This window comes from Notolepis coatsorum (assembly GCF_963971535.1).
Source record: "Notolepis coatsorum genome assembly, chromosome: 2".
In the NCBI taxonomy this organism is placed as follows: domain Eukaryota; kingdom Metazoa; phylum Chordata; class Actinopteri; order Aulopiformes; family Paralepididae; genus Notolepis; species Notolepis coatsorum.
This window is the reverse complement of record NC_140166.1, coordinates 183,608,592-183,628,915: the sequence shown is the minus strand read 5'-3', so window position 1 is coordinate 183,628,915 and position 20,324 is coordinate 183,608,592. Positions and strand designations below refer to the sequence as shown.

General features: G+C 45.5%; 1 protein-coding gene across 1 annotated transcript in view; it reads left to right on the top strand.

Moving 5' to 3' along the window:
* The first annotated feature begins 479 nt into the window (after positions 1–479).
* The window catches only part of oma1 (OMA1 zinc metallopeptidase), a 36,861-nt gene continuing 17,016 nt past the window's right edge, over positions 480–20,324 (top strand). Inside the window, exons 1-3 of the mRNA XM_084307801.1 lie at positions 480–1,287; positions 3,648–3,876; positions 5,638–5,811. Coding sequence (XP_084163927.1) covers positions 872–1,287; positions 3,648–3,876; positions 5,638–5,811 — 819 coding nt within the window. The 5' untranslated portion in view covers positions 480–871. The remainder of the gene's footprint in view (positions 1,288–3,647; positions 3,877–5,637; positions 5,812–20,324) is intronic.

The following is a 20,324-nucleotide window of genomic DNA, read 5'->3' as shown; positions in this document are numbered from 1 at the left end:
TCTATCTTGTTTATTATTCAGCATTTACATATATGCCTATCTATTGTATTGCCTAAGTGTATATTGATTTCATGTTTATGTTACAATCAAGTGACATTTTAAATTCTCATTATAAAAATGTTTATCAATATAAATGTATTTATTTATTTGAATGTTAACTCGTCCTCAGTCAGAGCATGTAGGCTAACATTTATGATGTCTACACTGAGACTATTTGATGGGAACCATTACCAACCATAAAATTCGATACTTGTGGTCGCAAGTTTCTTTAATTTTTTTTATCAAATCTTTTTTTATTCATTTTTTTATTTTTATTTATCAAAACACAATACAATAATACAAGGGATACCACAAGACAATACGGTCGCGAGTTTCTTATAAATCAGTGGCCGGAACCAATATATATGGCGTCGTTTCTAGGAGGATTTATTTTTGTGAACACGTGTCACGTGCTACTCGGTCCGTCGAGAAGTTTTGAAGAACACACAGTACAGAGTGTTGTCTGGAGCCTCTGGAGGAAATGTACTTTTGTCACGAGATGGGACTTGTTTCGTTTGGACATTACACCTTGGAACTTTAAAGCATGATCACTACTACTACAAAGGGTGACATTAACTATTTTGTTGCGAAACCTGCATAGTCATGGTCTGGTTCGGGGAGCTTGCCAAAGATCATTGACAGCAACCATGACATTGAATGCAAAGTAACTAAATAGCTATTAGTCCACGTATTTATATAGATAAACCATTTCGACCTTCGGGAATAAATACCACGCACGGAAGCTGCTAGTAAGCGTTGTGGCAAACCATTGCTAACAGATGTATTACGCCCCCAATGTCAGCCAAGCTTTGAGCAGCACAACCAAACAACCATGGAGTTGCTGTGTCTTCGTCTCGTCAGGAGCAGTCGATTCTGTTCCATGTCTACACTAACGACACGACATCTCCAGGTGTACCGACAAGGAGGACGGACTGTGGACAACACACGCTTGTTGTCTTCAGTAGGATTCTGCACACATGGCAGCCGTCAAACCACTAAGAACTTCGTTCAGTCTAATGTCAAAACAACTGCATGTGGGAGACGCGTGTTCTCTCAGAATGTAAGGACAGTGTATTTCCCAGTGAAGAAGAGTTGTACTGAAACCATTGCACCATTTCCCTGTGGTTCAGTTCTTACACAGTGTGGGCAACAGTTCCACACATCTGGCCCATTGAGGGCTTTGCCAATCCCTGTCATCTGGCTGTTGCTCAAACCACTGCAGAAGCTCCTAGCTATTTTACTGGGGAGGTAAGACTTGGACAGTGCGGGGATTATGCGGCTTATTATTATTTACCTACATTCTTGAAGAGTTTGATCTGCTGAAAATAAGCTTTCTTAACTCTTTCTACTCTCTTAATTAGAATCAATCAGCAGTTAATTATATAGATTACACATGTCTCCATTGCTATTTATTTGTGGTTAATTATTCTGCAATACTGGATTAGGACATAACAACAGACCAACAAATCATGACTTTATCTCGGGTTCGCAGTGAGGTTTGACCCTGGGCTTTCCACCAACACTACAGCACTTATATCTCTGTCTGTCTTGTATTGACTTTATACACTGCAGAAGTGGCATTCTATTTGACTCTGCCCCCCCACCCCCCCCACCCCCCAATTCAAAAGCTCCTAAAGTTTATTATGGAAAGACTATGATATTTTGCTATATAAAACACTGATTACTGGATCAGCTTGAAATGTATTTTTTTGGCATTGATAAGTATGTTTAAAATTATGAATAACACGACAACAACAACGACAAACGCACCCAAGTCAGATATTTTATACTCTAGGGGTGACAGTGGCTCAGGAGGTAGAGCAGGTTCCTGGATCGATTCCGGCTTCTCGGCAGCGTGTCAAAGTGTCCTTGAGCAAGACACTTGACCCCTAACTAACTGCTCCCAATTAACAGGTTGGCTCCTTGCATGGTTGCCTCCGCCATCGGTGTGTGAATGGGTGAATGTGAGGTATAAGTTGTAAAGCGCTTTGGATAAAAGCACTACGTAAATGCAGTCCATTTATCATTCCTTTGGGCATGCAATCTATGTGCACTCTCCTCTTGGCTGGAAGAGCAGTATGGATAAAATGAGAGTGGATATGTCCAGATATGTTTCCAGAGAAGACATTAGTGGCCATCTAAATGCAGAGATTATAGCCTACGGTAATACCTCTGCTATGCCCATTAAGCTTTGTGTAGCAAAAGACACTCAAAACAATCATTTGGGGATGAGTGGGTTGGGTTGGGCCAAGTAAAAGAGCTGTCTGTTGTATTTCTCAAATCCCAAATGATCCCTATAGGGAGGGAGGTGTAGTGGTTACATCATTGGTGTTTCCCACGCGGTCCACCCTCCTTGAAACTGCCATGTATTTCCAATGGACCCATTTCTAAATGGTCTCGTTTAAAACAAATGAAGCATGAACATTGGCATGGTGTACCTTTCTGTGTGTATTCATCCACAATCTATAGCTCAACATGAAAAAAATCGTAAAAGTAGCAAAATAACAACGTTTATGTTTTCGTTCACTGAGGAACTACACTCACTTTGGCGCTGCTGACTGACGTCACCACAGCGTAGACTCTTCTTGGCTGTATTAGGCAACAGCACTGAATGACAGGCGTTCTACTGGTAAGTGTAGTTATTTTTTAACGACTCATTTAAAAACCTTATAACTAACTTTATTTCAACCAAAAATGCTTAAACAATGATGTTAATGATGGAAGGGATCAATTTTGTGCAAAAATGGAAAGCTGCTTGAGGCAGAATTATTACAATAGCTGATCATATATTTTCCCAATGATAAAACCCTATATGGGTGGACCGCGTGGGAAACTAAAGTGCCGTCAGACTACACCTCCCTATAAATAAATGATTGCATGTAAGCCGCTCAAATGACTGGCTTATGCTTAAGGTCCCTCGAGCACAATCTGAACTGTTTCAGTGCACCAACTTCTTGGAATGATCTTCAGCACACAAGCTTAAAATTGATTCTCTCCTAATCTATGGACGGTTTAGGGCCATGATCCCAAACATCTCTGGTTCATCGTGTAACTGCTTTGCTCACTGGAATGCCGTTTGATGTCTCATTGTGGCCTGCCCTCAGCTTGCATTTCTGATCGCAGGCAGGCAATTTTTTATTTATTTATTATGCAAACCAAAGTAGGTCGAGTCACAATCGGAAAGATATTCATCATAGAAATGACAGCTATATCGTGCCGCCTGGGGGAGATTTGTGCTCCGCTGAGCACACCTTTCTAGTTGTCAATGGATCAACTCCAAAATGTGTCATTTGATGACATCACATATTCAAGTCTTAATTCTCAGATTTACAGCTTAGGGAAACAATTGTCTATGGTTATAGATATTATTCACGTCACTGTCCAAGATCATTGGAATAGCAATGTAATGTAAATCTGCTTCAGGTTGATTTATGCTTTAACTACTCTTAACAAACATTTACTTAACTACTCCCCAACGCAAGCTGATCCAATGTTTTTTTTATTGCAAAATATACAGTCTCCTAGGGGCTAAATTGAATGTCACTTCTGAAGTCACCCTATAAGCTCATTGGAGTGTTTTTGAAGTTTTGACTGGTCTTTGTGTGTAGGAGTATTAGGAAGTGGTGGATGGCTCTCCCGCCCAACCGCAGGCAGTATTTCCGCGAGGTGGCCTGGCAGAGCCGCTGGCATCTGACCGCAGGAGGGGCCGTTGCTATGGTGATCCTGGCCCTCTTCCTCCTCACCCACCTGGATGAGTCGCCGATTACGGGACGCACGCGCCTCCTGGTGTTCAGCAGAGAGAACTACATGGAATTGGCAGCCATGACTGCAGAGGGGGTGAGAGGAGGCTGGCAGGGGAGACATGGGAGGGGAAAGTCTGATTAGGTGGAACTATCAAAGAGGTTAGATGGAGGAAGAGGGCACTCAACAGCGGAAATTAATGGGAGGTGATGTCAAACACACGTCATTCACAATTTCACATCATTAGCGAAATTGACATTTATAGCAATAGCAATCAACTGCTTAAATATCAGGGATTTCAATTTCAATGTTGTAAATATTTTCTCAATCTGATGTAAAAATCTAAATCGTTAGGCTAGATTAACCTCGTCTGTGAATCTTTTCAAAAAAGGCGAAATACGTCATCATCATGCACCCTGTAACGGCACATTTTCACCTTCCAATGTCCGGTTTTCTCTTGCACATTACTTCACAGGTATGGTATGGGAGAGATCCTACGCAGTAGACACATAAACTAACAAAGATGGATGTCCAGTCGTAATTCCAGGTTTAGGTGTATTTATTGTGTTGCAGTTGTAATGATGGGACATTCCATTCATAATGCCAATGTGGGTTCTGTAGTGATTCTCTGTTCTTCTGTATTTCTGTCTGTCTCTGTCTGTCTCTGTCTGCTTCTGGCTGCTGGTAAGAACGGTGTGGCTCCTCACTACCTGTGTCCTGGCTCATCACTGCGCCTGTGACCCTCTAAATACACACCCAGTGCTGTCAATCTAAAGCCTGCCACCAGGTGTCTAATAATAATACTACAAATAATAAATAATATGCCACTATCATAATGGCTCCTACACCCCCCCCCCCCCCAAATAGACCCGCTGAATGACATTCCAAGTTTGAAATGTCAAAATGTTTCTAAGACTCTAAACATGGCAAATATGTTGCTCAATCAAATAAGCATCCTCTACGTTTACTGGTATAAACTATTTTACGTCTCACTCCATTAATTTCTCCCAGGTCTGATTATATTTTCCAGAGGTGTAGCCAGCGAGATTCCTTTAAGGCCATGCTAATTCAATTTAATGTTTAAGGGATTTCATTTTCAGAAAAATTAGGCGAGCGATGCATTAAAAAAAAAGGTTTAGGAATATTGATAAAGCCTTTGTTTTTGATTACCACAAGTCATTACCACAGAGCTTTTCACAACCGGAACCGGTTCATGAAAATGTAATTCGATAAAATTTATTGGGCAGGTATGCGCAGGGTAATAGAAGTAAGAAGTAAGATAAATATAGGCAATTAAATCTGAAGATGGAACATTGTTATCCGTATAAACAAAGGCGCAAGGTTTAGGAACATAGGCAACAGAATTCAGAATCTATACAGAATGGAGAGAGTGCGTGTGATTGAGAGATTGAGAGAGAGTCCGTGGGGGGGGGGGGTTGGAGGGGCAGAGCACTTGCCATACCAGACTGTGATGCAGTTAGTGAATATGCTTTCTATGGCACAATGGTAGAAATTCTACCAGAACCAGATGGGCTTTCCTCAGGAAGAAGAGACGCTGGTGAGCTTTCTTGCCCAGGTTGGAGTTGTCCACGGAGACGGACACCCAGGCATTTGGAGCTAGAGAGACACACTCAACCTCTGTCCCATTGAATCCGGCTTATAAGAACATTTTGTCTCTTCTATTTTAAAATAAAATGTACCTGGTATGAAAATGAAAATGTCTGGTGAATATATGGCTGGCGGATGAAAAAAAAAAAAAACCCAATTCTGTTGGGAGAGAGAGAAAACGTAAACCTGGAAACCTCCTTCCTGACATGGTATTGACTGCTCTCCTATGTGTTTCTGTGAGTGCTTTAGTACATGGAGCAGTACGCGGAGCAGCTGGTTCCCGTGGAGGACCCCCGTCACCAGGTGGTGGAGCGGCTGGTGCAGCACCTCGCCCAGAGGAACCAGGACATCCCCGAAGTGTCCTCTGTGCCCTGGAGCGTCCACGTGGTCGAGGACCCCACCGCCAACGCGTTCGTTCTCCCCGTCAGTCCGATTATTGAGTCTCAACAAGCCTCTATTACGTACATGGCACACCTGTACAGTACGATGGCACACGTGTCACCTGTACAGTAGGATGACACACCTGTACAGTACGATGGCACACCTGTACAGTAGGATGACACACCTGTACAGTACGATGACACACCTCAGATCAGCAGCTTAAATATCGGTACCAATAAATTAAATGGATTAAATAAATCTATTGTAGTAGATTCCTACGGAAGCGTATTTCTGCCACACCAGAAACAGAAAAAAAATATCAGTATCACGTAGGGGTGGGAATCACCAGTTTCATCACGATACGATACAATATAGATTCTTTGGACAACGATACGATATTTGCCAATATCACAAAGTGCCACGATACGATTCGATTCAGCTGCCTGCGATCGATATGAGACGATATTATATGCCCATTTAACACAATCTGTAACATTTAGATCAACAAAAAAAAGGCAACGGGAAATATCATTTGACATTTTTATTTTTGAGCTCTTCCAGACATTTAAATGAAAAACAATCTATTGTTTTTAATACAAATATACCTCCTATTCACTGTAAAGTGCCACGTTTTGATATACTGTATATATGAACCGATCTTTTTACGTTGCATCGATCCTATTGGATCATTGATAATAGATCGATATATCGATCTGGATCGATGTATCGTCCCACCCCTTATTGTTTTAACATAAAACGTTTCACGTTATAACTAGTGCTGTCAGGCGATTTGTAATTAATTAATCTAATTAATCGCATTTTAATCGCATAACCATTTTATGCCTGATATTTTTTTTTTTTTATATATTTTTTGGCGTTTTATCGCTTTATTTATTCTACTGGGCAGTCCAGTAGAGAGAGACAGAGGAGGAATGGGAGACAGAGTGGGGGGAAGACATTCGGCAAATAACGACAGGTTCGGGAGTCGAACCCGGGTCGGCTGCGTCATGGCTGAGCGTGCTATGTGGTTCGCCACTGGGGCGCCCTTATGCCTGATATTCTATAGTCATATTTCAAATTGCATGTGTCCGGATGGCAGAATTCAGTACTGTATCTACAAAACCTTCTGTTTAATCATCTTCCATCTATTAATTTGCTTAGATTTTTCAGGTCTGGTCAATTTGAGCATGGTGTTATTCTTTTTTTTATATTTTATTTTTAAATTTTTTAAACATGACATACAATTAGACACACGAGCATTAACAGTAAATATCCAACGTAAATCACAGGACCATACATTCCATTTGAATCAATATAAATGTAGTTTACGAGATATATACCTAATACCGTACTTTTCGGACTATAAGCCGCGGCTTTTCCCCCCATTTTTCGACCCTGCGGCTTATATAACGGTGAGGCTTATATGTGACTCGACGTGACCAAACCCGAAAATGTACAAATCTAAATATTGCTTTTTTGACTGCATTGAAATGTTATTTATCTGTTCCCTTATTTGCTAAACTTAATACAACTTGTAAATGAGTTAATTCTTGTTATTTGTCCGACAGTATTGTGTCCCAATGCTAATTACATATGGTAATTAAACATTAAAACACCTGCGGCTTATAGTCCAGTGCGGCTTATATATGTACACATCGTTCAATTCAGCTGCTGCGGCTTATAGTCAGGTGCGGCTTATAGTACGAAAAGTACGGTACTTGCAATCCAATCCAATACATTATGCTCTTGCTCGCTCTTCCCCCCAGGAACCCCACTTGGATAATCCATCCATTTTCATTAGTTTCTAACCAGGAATTACAATTCATATGCTAGCCTTTATTCTCTCCACCACTTCTAACCAGATTGCAATGCTGGTTTCACTGACACCTAAAATTCTTGCTGTAGATATCTCTAGATAAATCACATCGAGATAGGTAAGAACCCATACCTTCCGGGCACATTTTATCCGGTTGAATCCATCGTGATGCTATCAGCTTTTTAGCTGCTGTAAGACCGGACAAAACTAGTCTCTTTAGCTGTATAGAGGCTGCAAACTGAGAAACATCATTCAACAGCAATACAGAGGGCTGTACAGGTATGTTCAGGAAAAAAAAAATCTGATAATTGCAGGGTCACTTCTTCCCAGAATATCTTAACAGGTGGGCAATCCCAATACATATGCATAAATGTACCCTCATCACCATTTGTACATAAGGAACATAGAGAATCTTGTCTAAGTCCCATTCTGTTCAATCTTATAGGAGTCAGGTATGTCCTATGAATATAATTAAGATTAATTTGTTGATGATCCGGGTTGTGTGACGCAATTCGAATGTTTGCCCAGACTTCTTGCCAATCAAAATCTACTTCCAAGTCTGGTATATCCCTCCTCCAGACTGAGTCTAGAGGAAGGATTCCATACGAAGACGTTAGTAAGTGATGATAAAAGTCAGATACAAAGCCTCTCGATGTCTCTCTTTCATAGAAGAATTTGTGATATCTGTGGTGCTCAATTGGTATCTTTAATGGGACTCCATGAGCCTTCAAACATTCCAATAACTGTGCGTAGAAATAATATGTGGAACTGGTGAGGTTAAATTTGTTACGTATATCTTGATAGCTACAAAAACCCTGTTTGTTGAAAACATCTCCCAATGTATGTATGCCCTGCTTTTCCCATTTGGGGTATCTGATAGGTCTTTTTCCAATAAGGAGTGCATTGTTATTGAATAGGGGAGTATGGCTATGCCATTTATGTTGGTTAGAATATTTTGTCTGTGTTTCACGCCATATCCGAATCTCATGTGTAATAAGAGGGCCAAATTTCAATCCGCATTGCTTAATTGATAATATGGTGTATACTATGTCCTGCAGTCTATGTGGTGCTACTATATTTTCTTCTAAGTTTCTCCAGGATACAGATGCTTGGGAGTCAAACCAGGTTGTCAGTGGTCTTAAAGAGTACGCTTTAAAATAGTGGTAAAAGTCTGGAAATGCTAAACCTCCGTCGGCTTTGTTTCTCTGTGCGGTGGATCTTTTTATTCGTGGAGGTTTGTTATTCCAAATAAATGTATATGCGGTGGAATGTAATTTTTTCCAGTAACCATCAGGAGGGGGTAACGGTAACATTGAGCTAATGAAGTTGATTCTAGGTAAAACATCCATCTTAACTATTGATACTCGGGCCTGTACTGAGTTTTTAAGTTTGGACCACCTGTCAAAGTCGTATTTGATCTTATCTTGGAATTTTGTGTAATTGTACTTCACCGTTTGGCATATAGTAGGGAATATTTCAACTCCTAGACATCTGAAGTGTTTTACCATTGGTATTTTTTCTGGAAGGAATATATTCTTTGCAGGGGCATTAAGTGGTAGGAAGGCCGACTTTGGCCAATTTATCCTAAATCCCGATAGATTTAGATGAGATGAGGCATTGAGGTGGTAGGGTTTTGCATGAACAATATTACGTCGTCCGCATATAAACTAATATGATGTTGTGTGCCCTTAATTGCGATTGGTTCTATGGATTGGGATTGTCTTATATACTGTGCTAAAGGCTCTAATGATAAAGCGAATAGTCCGGGACTAAGAGGGCAACCCTGTCTGGAGGAGCGTGATACAGGAAAGATTTCGGAGGTGATATTACCTGTTGTAATCATGGCCGATGGGTCTTTGTATAATACTTTTATCATATCAATGAATCCGTTTCCTAACCCCATCCTTTCCAGTACTGCCCATAAATAAGACTATTCCAACCTATCAAAGGCTTTCATCGCATCCAAGGACAGCATCGCTATAGGTGGAGTGGCATCCTTGCTGGCATCTAGCACATGTAGTAACCGTCTTATATTATCTGTGATCAAGCGGCCTCTTATGAAGCCAGTCTGATCAGGATGAACTAAAGATGTCGTATGCTTTTGAAGTCTGATGGCTAATACCTTGGAATACAGCTTGATATCGGTTCCGAGGAGGCTCAAGGGTCTATAACTACCGCAATCGGTGGGGTCTTTGTCTTTTTTAAGGAGGACTGTTATGAGTGCAATATTGTCTATCTTATGGAAATTCCCCTCCTTGATTGAGTATAAAATCATATTAAGTAATAGGGGTCCAATTACATCCCAGCATGAGAGGTACAATTCTGGAGGGATACGAGCATGGTGTTATTCACAGTCAAAGATAAAAAAAAAAAAATTGATATTCTCATTTGGTTCATTACAATTTACTCAAAATAAAATTTTCATTCAATCAATCACCGCGCAGATTGATTGATTGAATGAAAATGTTATTAACAGATTGCAGAATGGGTACAATACAGTACGGCTCAATACACACATTGTTAAGGGGATGCAGACCAGAGAAAGACTTTCGTCTTGTTTACATCAGGGTCCCCCATTTTCAATTCATAATGAATTGTAAGTAAGGGTGCAACTTGCACCGTGCAATCCATTCTTTGTGGATCTAGCCCACAGTATTTCTGACACTGGGAATACATTCCCTGAGATGCATAGATGTCCCTAGAATCAGATACCAAGAACATGCACCATGTTATGGACCATATTAAAAAAAAAAAAAAAACGTCTGTAAATGTGTATTCTACATTCTTATGGAATGAATGAGATACAAAAAAAAATATATATATTTTTTGTAATAAATTTAGTAAATTTTTATAACGCGATTTGCTGTGTAATTAATTAATCTAATTAACGCGATAAACTGACAGCCCTAGTTATAACGTGATAACCTATTTGTTGTGAAGGGCCAGATTAAACCGAATATATATATTTATTTATATATATATATTTAATTGTATTTGTATATTCTCTAATATTCCCTGATATCCCTTGTATATTCCTTGTACAATATGCATTGAATATCCATTCTAGCCTACTGAACATCCCATAATAGTCTCCATTCTACTATTGGTCGAGACCTTGGTGCCAGGCTGCCATACCCCTCAGACCCAGTTCAAACGTACCGCTCCACATGTACGAACAAGTCCTAGTTCCGCGTAGGAATCTGGCTACCGCACCACTAATGGGACTATTTGTTCATAGTGCGTATATATACTGCGCTACTAAAGTAGGACTTTCTTTTCAGTCCAGTTTCTTACCCTCCAATAGAGTCACAGACGTAAAGCCTCCCCGCGACGCCACGTGTGGGAGTAAGGCCAAGTTCGCCTACCATCGGTATTGAGACATCGTGTATATTAATATTTGAATAGTCATATTTGGCACTATATCGTCGAGTTGGACGTAGTCTATTAAGCTAATAATAGTCTGTTAATATATAGTGCTTCGTGCGGTGAGAATACTACCGTAGTCAGTACCCCATCGTTGCGGGCAGAGAACTGGCTGCTTACCCAGGGTGGTTGACCCCATGTGAAGCTGCACCCGAGGAGCCCCAGAGCCGACGAGCGAGTGGACCTGTATACCGGATTATTCTACCGACGACAGCCCGCCTTCCCAGGCACGGATTATGCTTTGTATACTTTGATTATTCCATGGATAAAGACCCCCGACACTGCCGTGTGTTGGAACCCCCCCCCCTGGAGAGGACGCAAGGTGAGGAGACGCTCTGCAAGACGAGGTCGCTTCACGTCTCTCCCCCGTGGACCGGAGAGAGCCGGCCCACAAAGAGTCCACCTGCTTTCATCTGTGGTCCAAGGATCGCCGGCGCATTGAACGGCACTACAGTGGGTTCACCTGGGATACCCTTGGCCGGACGAGGCAGCCGGATTCTACCCCCCCCCCCCTCCTACTCCTGTCGGCTTACAAGCGACCGGATTAACCCCCCCTTAGTGTATCTAGTATATAATCATTAAAGTATCATTGCTGTTATTCCTTAACTATTCCAGGTCGTATATTTACCACCTGCGCCATCAGAGATTGGACATTCTCTATTGATATACCGACGAATACTCTTTGCCATAAAAGTGCATACTATTTCAATTCATAAATGTAATTAAGTGATTAAGTGCTTGCTCTACACACCATTGCTGTGTAGTAATAAACGCATACTTCGACTTCGTACATTTGTGTTGGATCCGTTTCATCTACGTGAGAGTGTTTATGATAATATATTTATGCCGTGTACTGGGTGGCCGAATATTAAGTACAAAGGTAGTGGTAGTAAGTATCATATCTAGTAATACAGTCAGGGAATTGTACCCCTCAGTTACAATTGGTCCTTCGAGCCGGAGGGTAATTAGTGTAATATTAATATAGTGTTATTAATATTGAAATGGCCTATGATGAACACTCCACGAAACGATCCTCCTAACCAACGCCCGCAGCGCGAACGACGGCTCCCTCAGTACTTAGAGGCCTACGCTGTCAGTCAACAACCTAGTCTTCTACTAACAGTAAACGCGGTAAAACTAGAAAGTAAAAGTATGTCTAACCCCAACGCCCAGACTACCCCGACCATAGAGGCCCCTACGGGCTCTAATGTAACTGACCAAGTTCACGGTGGGGACCAGTGGGAACCAGACATGACTTCACACCCCGCCAGTACTGAAGAAGTAGTCCCCGATGAGTCCCGGGAGGAATACAACGCTACCGAGAGAGAACTCGGCACGGAAGAAGACGGGGAGAGCACCGTGGAGACAGAGCTCCAAGGCTCCGCAAGGAGTACCCCGAGGGAAGGCTCCCCTATACAACCGCCTTCTCCCAGCGAGGCAGAGAGGACCCTACAGCAGGCCTTCCTCATCAGCCTGAACGCCGCTGCTGAACGCGACCGACTGCAGATCCAGCAGCGAAGCGAACACGAGCAGATACGTCTAGAAATAAGACGCATTCAGATGGAAGAGAATGTGGCCCGAGAACGAGCCGGTGCTCAACGGGACGCAGCGCACGACAGACAGCAGTCGCAACTAATAGAACAGCTGATCAGACGGACAACACCCTCTCCCTCCGCCAGAGGCTCCAGGAACTCGTCTAGACACACCTCCAGGGCGGCATCCCCTAGCCGAGTAAACAACCCTGAACTTGACCAACAGACGAGGTCTATACCCCCCACAGACCACCTCCCCCCACCGGTCCAAGCGAGACCTAGCAACCGGGAAGGAGCAGCATATCCTGTGGAGAGGCTAAACCAGAGACTACAAGCACTGGATGACCTAACTGAAGACGAAGAGGAAGAGGAGGAGAACCACGGCCGAAGACAGCACAGTACTCTACCGGACCAGGAGGTCCGGTACAGCCCAGGCTATACCCCCGCGGAGCTGCGCTACAGACCCCCGACTCTATACACGGGTGAGCACGACGCACGACCCGCACCGAGGAACAGCACCTGGACAAGCGGGCCATGGTACACTGCCGGTACCAGCCCATACCAAGGAGCGGGAGGAGACTCGCCTAGGAGGCCTCTCCCCCAACGCTCGCCGATGTATCCACAGTCAGCGTCATACATTGGCACGCCTATGGTACCCGACTTCACCCAAGAGAACCGGGCCCAGTATACAGAACTCCGCATGTGTCTGGAGACCATGTTGGTGGATGTATTGGATGAACGCCACAAATACGCCATCCTACTGAAGCACTTAAAGGTACCCCGCGCACATAATATAGCGCTCGCCTACGCGACTTCCACCACCCCATACACAGCAGCGCTGGTAGCATTGGACCAGAGGTATGGGCGCATATGGGATTACGTGATCCAGGAGATCCGACACATCGACCGCTTACCCCCAGCAATAGACAATCGAGCACTGGACGACCTGTCCATCAGAGTGCAGTCCCTGGTAGGGATGTTGGGAGCGCAAAGAGAGAAGGGGAGGCATGAACTTTACGCCAACTCAAATGTGGAAAGGATTCTGGAGAAGCTGCCGCCCGCTCGTCAGGAGCGCTTTAGGCGGCAGAGGGACCACAGAGACCCGAATGGCCCCGAACCGAACCTCCTCGATCTAGCAGACTTCCTGGCGAGAGAAGTCAGCAGCCTACGGCTAGATACATTCGGACGGAGCACCCCTGGCTCCAGAGAAGGAACCAGACGACTAAATGATGGAAGAAGATCGGTGACTGTGATGCACCAATCGGAGTCAGTACCGAGCAGCAGGAGCCACAGTACCCCCTCCAGAACGGAGAAGTGGAAGATAGTGTGCCCCTACTGTGAGAAAGAACACTGGCTAGCGCAATGTGACTCCTTCCCCAAGCTGAACGCGGAGGAAGCAGGTCAATGGATAAAGTCCAACAAGCGCTGTTTTCGCTGTGCGCGCTCACACATGGCAGCCGAATGCCGCTTAAAGAAAAGGTGCACCAAGTGCGATGGAGCCCATCTGGACATACTTCACGACAGTAACAGACGGCGCCCTTCACCTGCACCATCCAGCCGCAAAGCGAGCGTCATGTACATCGATCCCGCCAGCAGCAGTGGAGCCCGAGTACTCCTAAAAGTAGTGCGTGTGACACTAAGCTACCAGAATAAAGTCCTGGACACTTACGCCGTCCTCGATGACGGGTCAGAGAAGACCCTGCTGCTCGCCTCCGCTGCGGCCCAGCTAGGGCTGCGGGGAAGCGAAACCCAAATGACAATTCGGACAATAAGACGAGATTTGAAGACGATAAAGGGCGAGAATGTCTCATTCTCTATCGCAGCGAGCGGCCAGCCTGAGCGACGGTACCAGATTGCAGACGCTTTCACCAGCCAAGAAATAGGGCTGTCGCGGTACACATACCCCGTCGCCAAGCTGATGGAGAAATATGCACATCTGCGCAAGTTACCGATCCCGCTCATAGACAATGCTATGCCGACCCTGTTGATAGGCTCCGACCATGCAGACCTCATTGTCCCGATAGACCGGGTTCATACCGGACCCCGAGGCTGTCCTGCAGCAGTCGAGACCCGTTTGGGATGGACTCTCCAAGGCCCGCTCGCCAAATCTCTCAACCGAAGTACAGCCACTAGATGTCTCCACTCCCGAGTCACAGAGGGAGAAACCGCACTCCTGCAACACGTAGAGCGGCTATGGACCTTGGAACAAATGCCCTTTAAGAACGGAAAGAAAGACATTCGCTCTAAAGATGACATTTACGCCATTCACCTCCTCGAGACAGGGACCAAGAGAGTCCCGGTCAACGGCGTGTTGAGATACGCCACACCACTCCTGCGGCGAGAAGGAATGCCTACTTTCCACGCCAAGACAGACGCCACAGAACGGTACCTGCTGAACACGGAGCGGCGCTTAGCCAAGAACCCCGCCCAAGAGAGTGTATACCGCGCTGAGATTGAGAAGCTCATCACAGCGGGACACGTCACAAAGATGGACATTAAAGAGGCTGACCAGACCACTGAATCGTGGTACGTGCCCCACCACAAGGTCCATCACAACGGTAAAGACCGCATAGTATTTAACTGCAGCTACCAGATCGGATCCCAAAATCTGAATAAAGAGTTACTGCCCGGTCCCACACTCGGCCCCTCCCTACTCGGCGTTCTACTCCGCTTCCGCCAGGAAAAGGTGGCCATCAGCGGGGACATTAAAGGAATGTTCCTGCAGGTGAGATTAGTAGAGGCGGACAAGCCCCTGTTACGGTTCCTATGGAGAGAGAAGCCAGGAGATGAGCACCCAGCCATCTACCAATGGGAAGTCCTCCCCTTCGGAACGACGTGTAGCCCCTGCTGTGCTACATTTGCACTACAGAAACATGTAGCAGAGGACCCAGCAGCGGACGAAGAGGTCCGACACAGCGTAAAGAACAGCTTCTACGTAGACAACTGTCTACAAAGCCTTTCAACCCAAGAAGAAGCCGAGGCTCTCCTGATTAAACTCCGCGCCTCATTGATCAAAGGCGGCTTTGATCTCAGGCAGTGGGCCAGCAGCGATCCGCAAGTACTGCGCAGCCTCTCCCCGGAGGACAAGGCAGCCAGCAGCGAGACCTGGATGGCTACAATCCCGGGAGAAGCCCAGGAGATGACCCTGGGATTGGTGTGGCGATTCAAAACAGATTCGCTTCACTACAGACACAAGCCCCTGACTACGGAGCAGGGAAGGCCGGCGGCGGCGCCGACCACCAGACGGAGTGTGTACACAACACTCGCCCGACAATATGACCCGCTAGGATGTATTCTATCGTACACCACCAGGGCAAAAATGATTGTACGAGCATTGTGGGACAAGGACCAGGGCTGGGACGACCCCATTCCCGCACACCTTAGATCCACCTGGAGAGAGTGGGAGATGGAGCTCCACTCACTCCCAGGCGTTAATATGCGCCGAAGCTACTTCCCACCCACGGTGAGGCCAGAGACATGTAAAATGGACTTACACGTCTTCAGTGACGCCTCAGAGGTCGCATACGGATCAGTAGCCTACTTGCGGGCCCAAGACCAGGGGGGAGAGATCTACACAGCATTTGTCCTCGCCCGCTCGAGAATAGCCCCACGCAAGCAACAATCTATCCCACGTCTAGAGCTCTGCGCAGCCCTAGCCGGAGCGCACCTAGCCACGCTCATCCAACGTGAGCTCACCATACCGGTGTCTAGAACAATCCTGTGGTCAGATTCCACGACGGTACTCGCCTGGATCAAATCGGACTCATGCAAGTACAAAGTCTTCGTGGGAGTCAGAGTCACCGAGATTCAAGACTTAACCGAAGAGTTAACCGGAGAAACAGAGTGGCGCTACGTTGATACAAAACAGAACCCAGCTGACGTCATCACCCGGGGGATGCCCCTGGATGACCTCACCCGTCGCAATGTCTACAGTGACGGCCCCGCATTCCTAAGACTCCCGGAAGGACAGTGGCCCATGCCTATCCCGAGGGAAGCAAGTCCAGAGGAGGTGGAAAATAAGAAGTCTGTGTTCTGTGGATTGAGCACCGTAGCCTCCACCGACCCTAACATAGACGATTGCACGTCCATAGAGAGTGCACAACAAAGAACATTCCTGCGGTACCACCCGGAGTGCAAGTCCCTCGCTGATATGTCAGCAGCTAACTACGAGGAAGCAGAATTGCTTCTACTGCAGCGAGCCCAGAGAGACTCGTTCCCCGATGAATTGGCCTGTCTACAGGGAGGAAAGCCCGTCCCATCCGACAGCAGATTAATTCATCTGGCCCCCGAGAGCGACGCTCATACCCTCATCAGAGTGGGTGGTCGCCTACGCAGAGCCCCCAATCTACCGGATGACATTAAATACCCGATCGTATTGAACAGCCGACACAAGGTCACAGAGCTGATTATAAAGAAATACGATGAGGATGTACATCACGCAGGAGCAGAAAGAGTCTTCGCGGAAATCAGACGTCGTTACTGGATCCTACAAGGAAGAGAGGCGGTACGACGCTTCCAGCGAACATGTCTAGACTGCCGCAAGTGGCGCGCGCAGCTCTGCATACCAAGGATGGCTGACCTTCCTCCATGTCGCCTCCGAATCGGTGACAAGCCATTCCACTCAACGGGTATGGACTGCTTTGGCCCGCTGCACATAAAGAAAGGAAGAGGAACCGAGAAGCGGTGGGGTATTGTATTCAAATGCATGACCACCAGAGCGATACACATCGAGCTTCTCCCGACCATGAGCACAGACTCATTCCTTATGGCCTTCCGAAGATTCACATCACGGAAAGGAAGACCGTCTACCCTATTGTCCGATCATGGGACAAACTTCAAAGGCGGCGAAAGAGAGCTGAGAGAGAGCTTCCAAGCTATGGGCCCAGAACTTAAGACCCACCTCGCTCCAGCACAGGTTGATTTCCAATTCAACCCCCCAAACGCACCCCACTTCGGTGGCACTTGGGAACGAGAAGTGCGCTCCATAAAGACAGCCCTGTACGCAGTACTTGGGGCCCAGACTGTGGCGGAAGAAGTCCTAATGACAGTCCTCACGGAGATTGAGGGAGTACTTAACTCGAAGCCCCTCGGATATGTCTCCAGTGATGTGGCGGATATCGACCCAGTTACCCCCAACACACTCCTGATGGGGCGGCTAGATCCTGCATTACCCCAGACAATGTACCGGCCTGAAGAAGCGAACGGCCGACGAATGTGGAGGTACAGCCAAGTATTAGCCGACAAGTTTTGGAACAGTTTCCTACTGCACTACCTACCGTCTCTACAGACCCGCCAGAAGTGGGTAAAGGAGAGAGACAATTTGACAGAAGGAACAGTCGTCATGATTATTGATCAATCACTGCCCAGAGCTATGTGGCCGGCCGGCCGCGTAAGCAAAGTGATCACCGGTGCCGACGGCAAGGTCCGAGCAGCTGAAGTGCTCGTCCAGGGTCGCACTTACACCCGTCCCGTGGCGAGGCTCATAGAACTGCCTCGACTCCCAGACATAATCGATGATGACCATGACCCTACAACCCTATGACTTTGTGAAGTTGACTGACCCCTACAGCAAACCCTTATGTGTAAATAGACAACGCGATTAATCTGTCTCTGTTTAACTGATTAGGTCTGGGACCTATTCAGGGGGTGGCTGTTGTGAAGGGCCAGATTAAACCGAATATATATATTTATTTATATATATATATATTTAATTGTATTTGTATATTCTCTAATATTCCCTGATATCCCTTGTATATTCCTTGTACAATATGCATTGAATATCCATTCTAGCCTACTGAACATCCCATAATAGTCTCCATTCTACTATTGGTCGAGACCTTGGTGCCAGGCTGCCATACCCCTCAGACCCAGTTCAAACGTACCGCTCCACATGTACGAACAAGTCCTAGTTCCGCGTAGGAATCTGGCTACCGCACCACTAATGGGACTATTTGTTCATAGTGCGTATATATACTGCGCTACTAAAGTAGGACTTTCTTTTCAGTCCAGTTTCTTACCCTCCAATAGAGTCACAGACGTAAAGCCTCCCCGCGACGCCACGTGTGGGAGTAAGGCCAAGTTCGCCTACCATCGGTATTGAGACATCGTGTATATTAATATTTGAATAGTCATATTTGGCACTATATCGTCGAGTTGGACGTAGTCTATTAAGCTAATAATAGTCTGTTAATATATAGTGCTTCGTGCGGTGAGAATACTACCGTAGTCAGTACCCCATCGTTGCGGGCAGAGAACTGGCTGCTTACCCAGGGTGGTTGACCCCATGTGAAGCTGCACCCGAGGAGCCCCAGAGCCGACGAGCGAGTGGACCTGTATACCGGATTATTCTACCGACGACAGCCCGCCTTCCCAGGCACGGATTATGCTTTGTATACTTTGATTATTCCATGGATAAAGACCCCCGACACTGCCGTGTGTTGGAACCCCCCCCCCTGGAGAGGACGCAAGGTGAGGAGACGCTCTGCAAGACGAGGTCGCTTCACGTCTCTCCCCCGTGGACCGGAGAGAGCCGGCCCACAAAGAGTCCACCTGCTTTCATCTGTGGTCCAAGGATCGCCGGCGCATTGAACGGCACTACAGTGGGTTCACCTGGGATACCCTTGGCCGGACGAGGCAGCCGGATTCTACCCCCCCCCCCCCCCTCCTACTCCTGTCGGCTTACAAGCGACCGGATTAACCCCCCCTTAGTGTATCTAGTATATAATCATTAAAGTATCATTGCTGTTATTCCTTAACTATTCCAGGTCGTATATTTACCACCTGCGCCATCAGAGATTGGACATTCTCTATTGATATACCGACGAATACTCTTTGCCATAAAAGTGCATACTATTTCAATTCATAAATGTAATTAAGTGATTAAGTGCTTGCTCTACACACCATTGCTGTGTAGTAATAAACGCATACTTCGACTTCGTACATTTGTGTTGGATCCGTTTCATCTACGTGAGAGTGTTTATGATAATATATTTATGCCGTGTACTGGGTGGCCGAATATTAAGTACAAAGGTAGTGGTAGTAAGTATCATATCTAGTAATACAGTCAGGGAATTGTACCCCTCAGTTACACTATTGTTTTAACATAAAACGTTTCACGTTATAACGTGATAACTTATTGTTTTAACATAAAAGTTTGTTTCACGTTATAACGTGATAAGTTAGTATCACGTTATAACGTGAAACGTTTTATGTTAAAACAATAAGTTATCACGTTATAACGTGATACTGATATTTTTTTCTGTTTCTGGTGGCAGCAATACGCTTCTGTAGATGTCCCCCTTTCACAACTTTACAGAAGTTTTCAGTGGGATTGTGTTGCTACTAGGGAGCCGCTTTGACTGCAGGTGATTTCCTGTTGCAGTGTTTGATAATATCAACAACTGATTAAATGTGGTCCATTTAATAATAATAATAATAATAATAATAATAATAATAATAATAATAATAATAATAATAATAATAAATGTGATTTATATATAGCTTTTCTAGACTTCAAAGTTTCTTTATACTAAGGGTGGTGGTAGTGAGACAAACGACAGACATAGTAACACAAACACAAGGATGGAGGAGGAGCTAAGAGAAGGCAGTGGAGAAGAGATGGTCTTGAGGCGGGATTGGAAAACTGAGAGAGACTTGAGTCTAGAGTCGTGTCTTGGGGGAGAGAGTTCCAGAGCCTGGGAGCTGCCCTGGAGAGGAAGGTTGGACATGGGGGTGGAGAGAAGGGAGGCTGAGGTGGATCTGAGACACAGAGAAGGTTGGTAGGG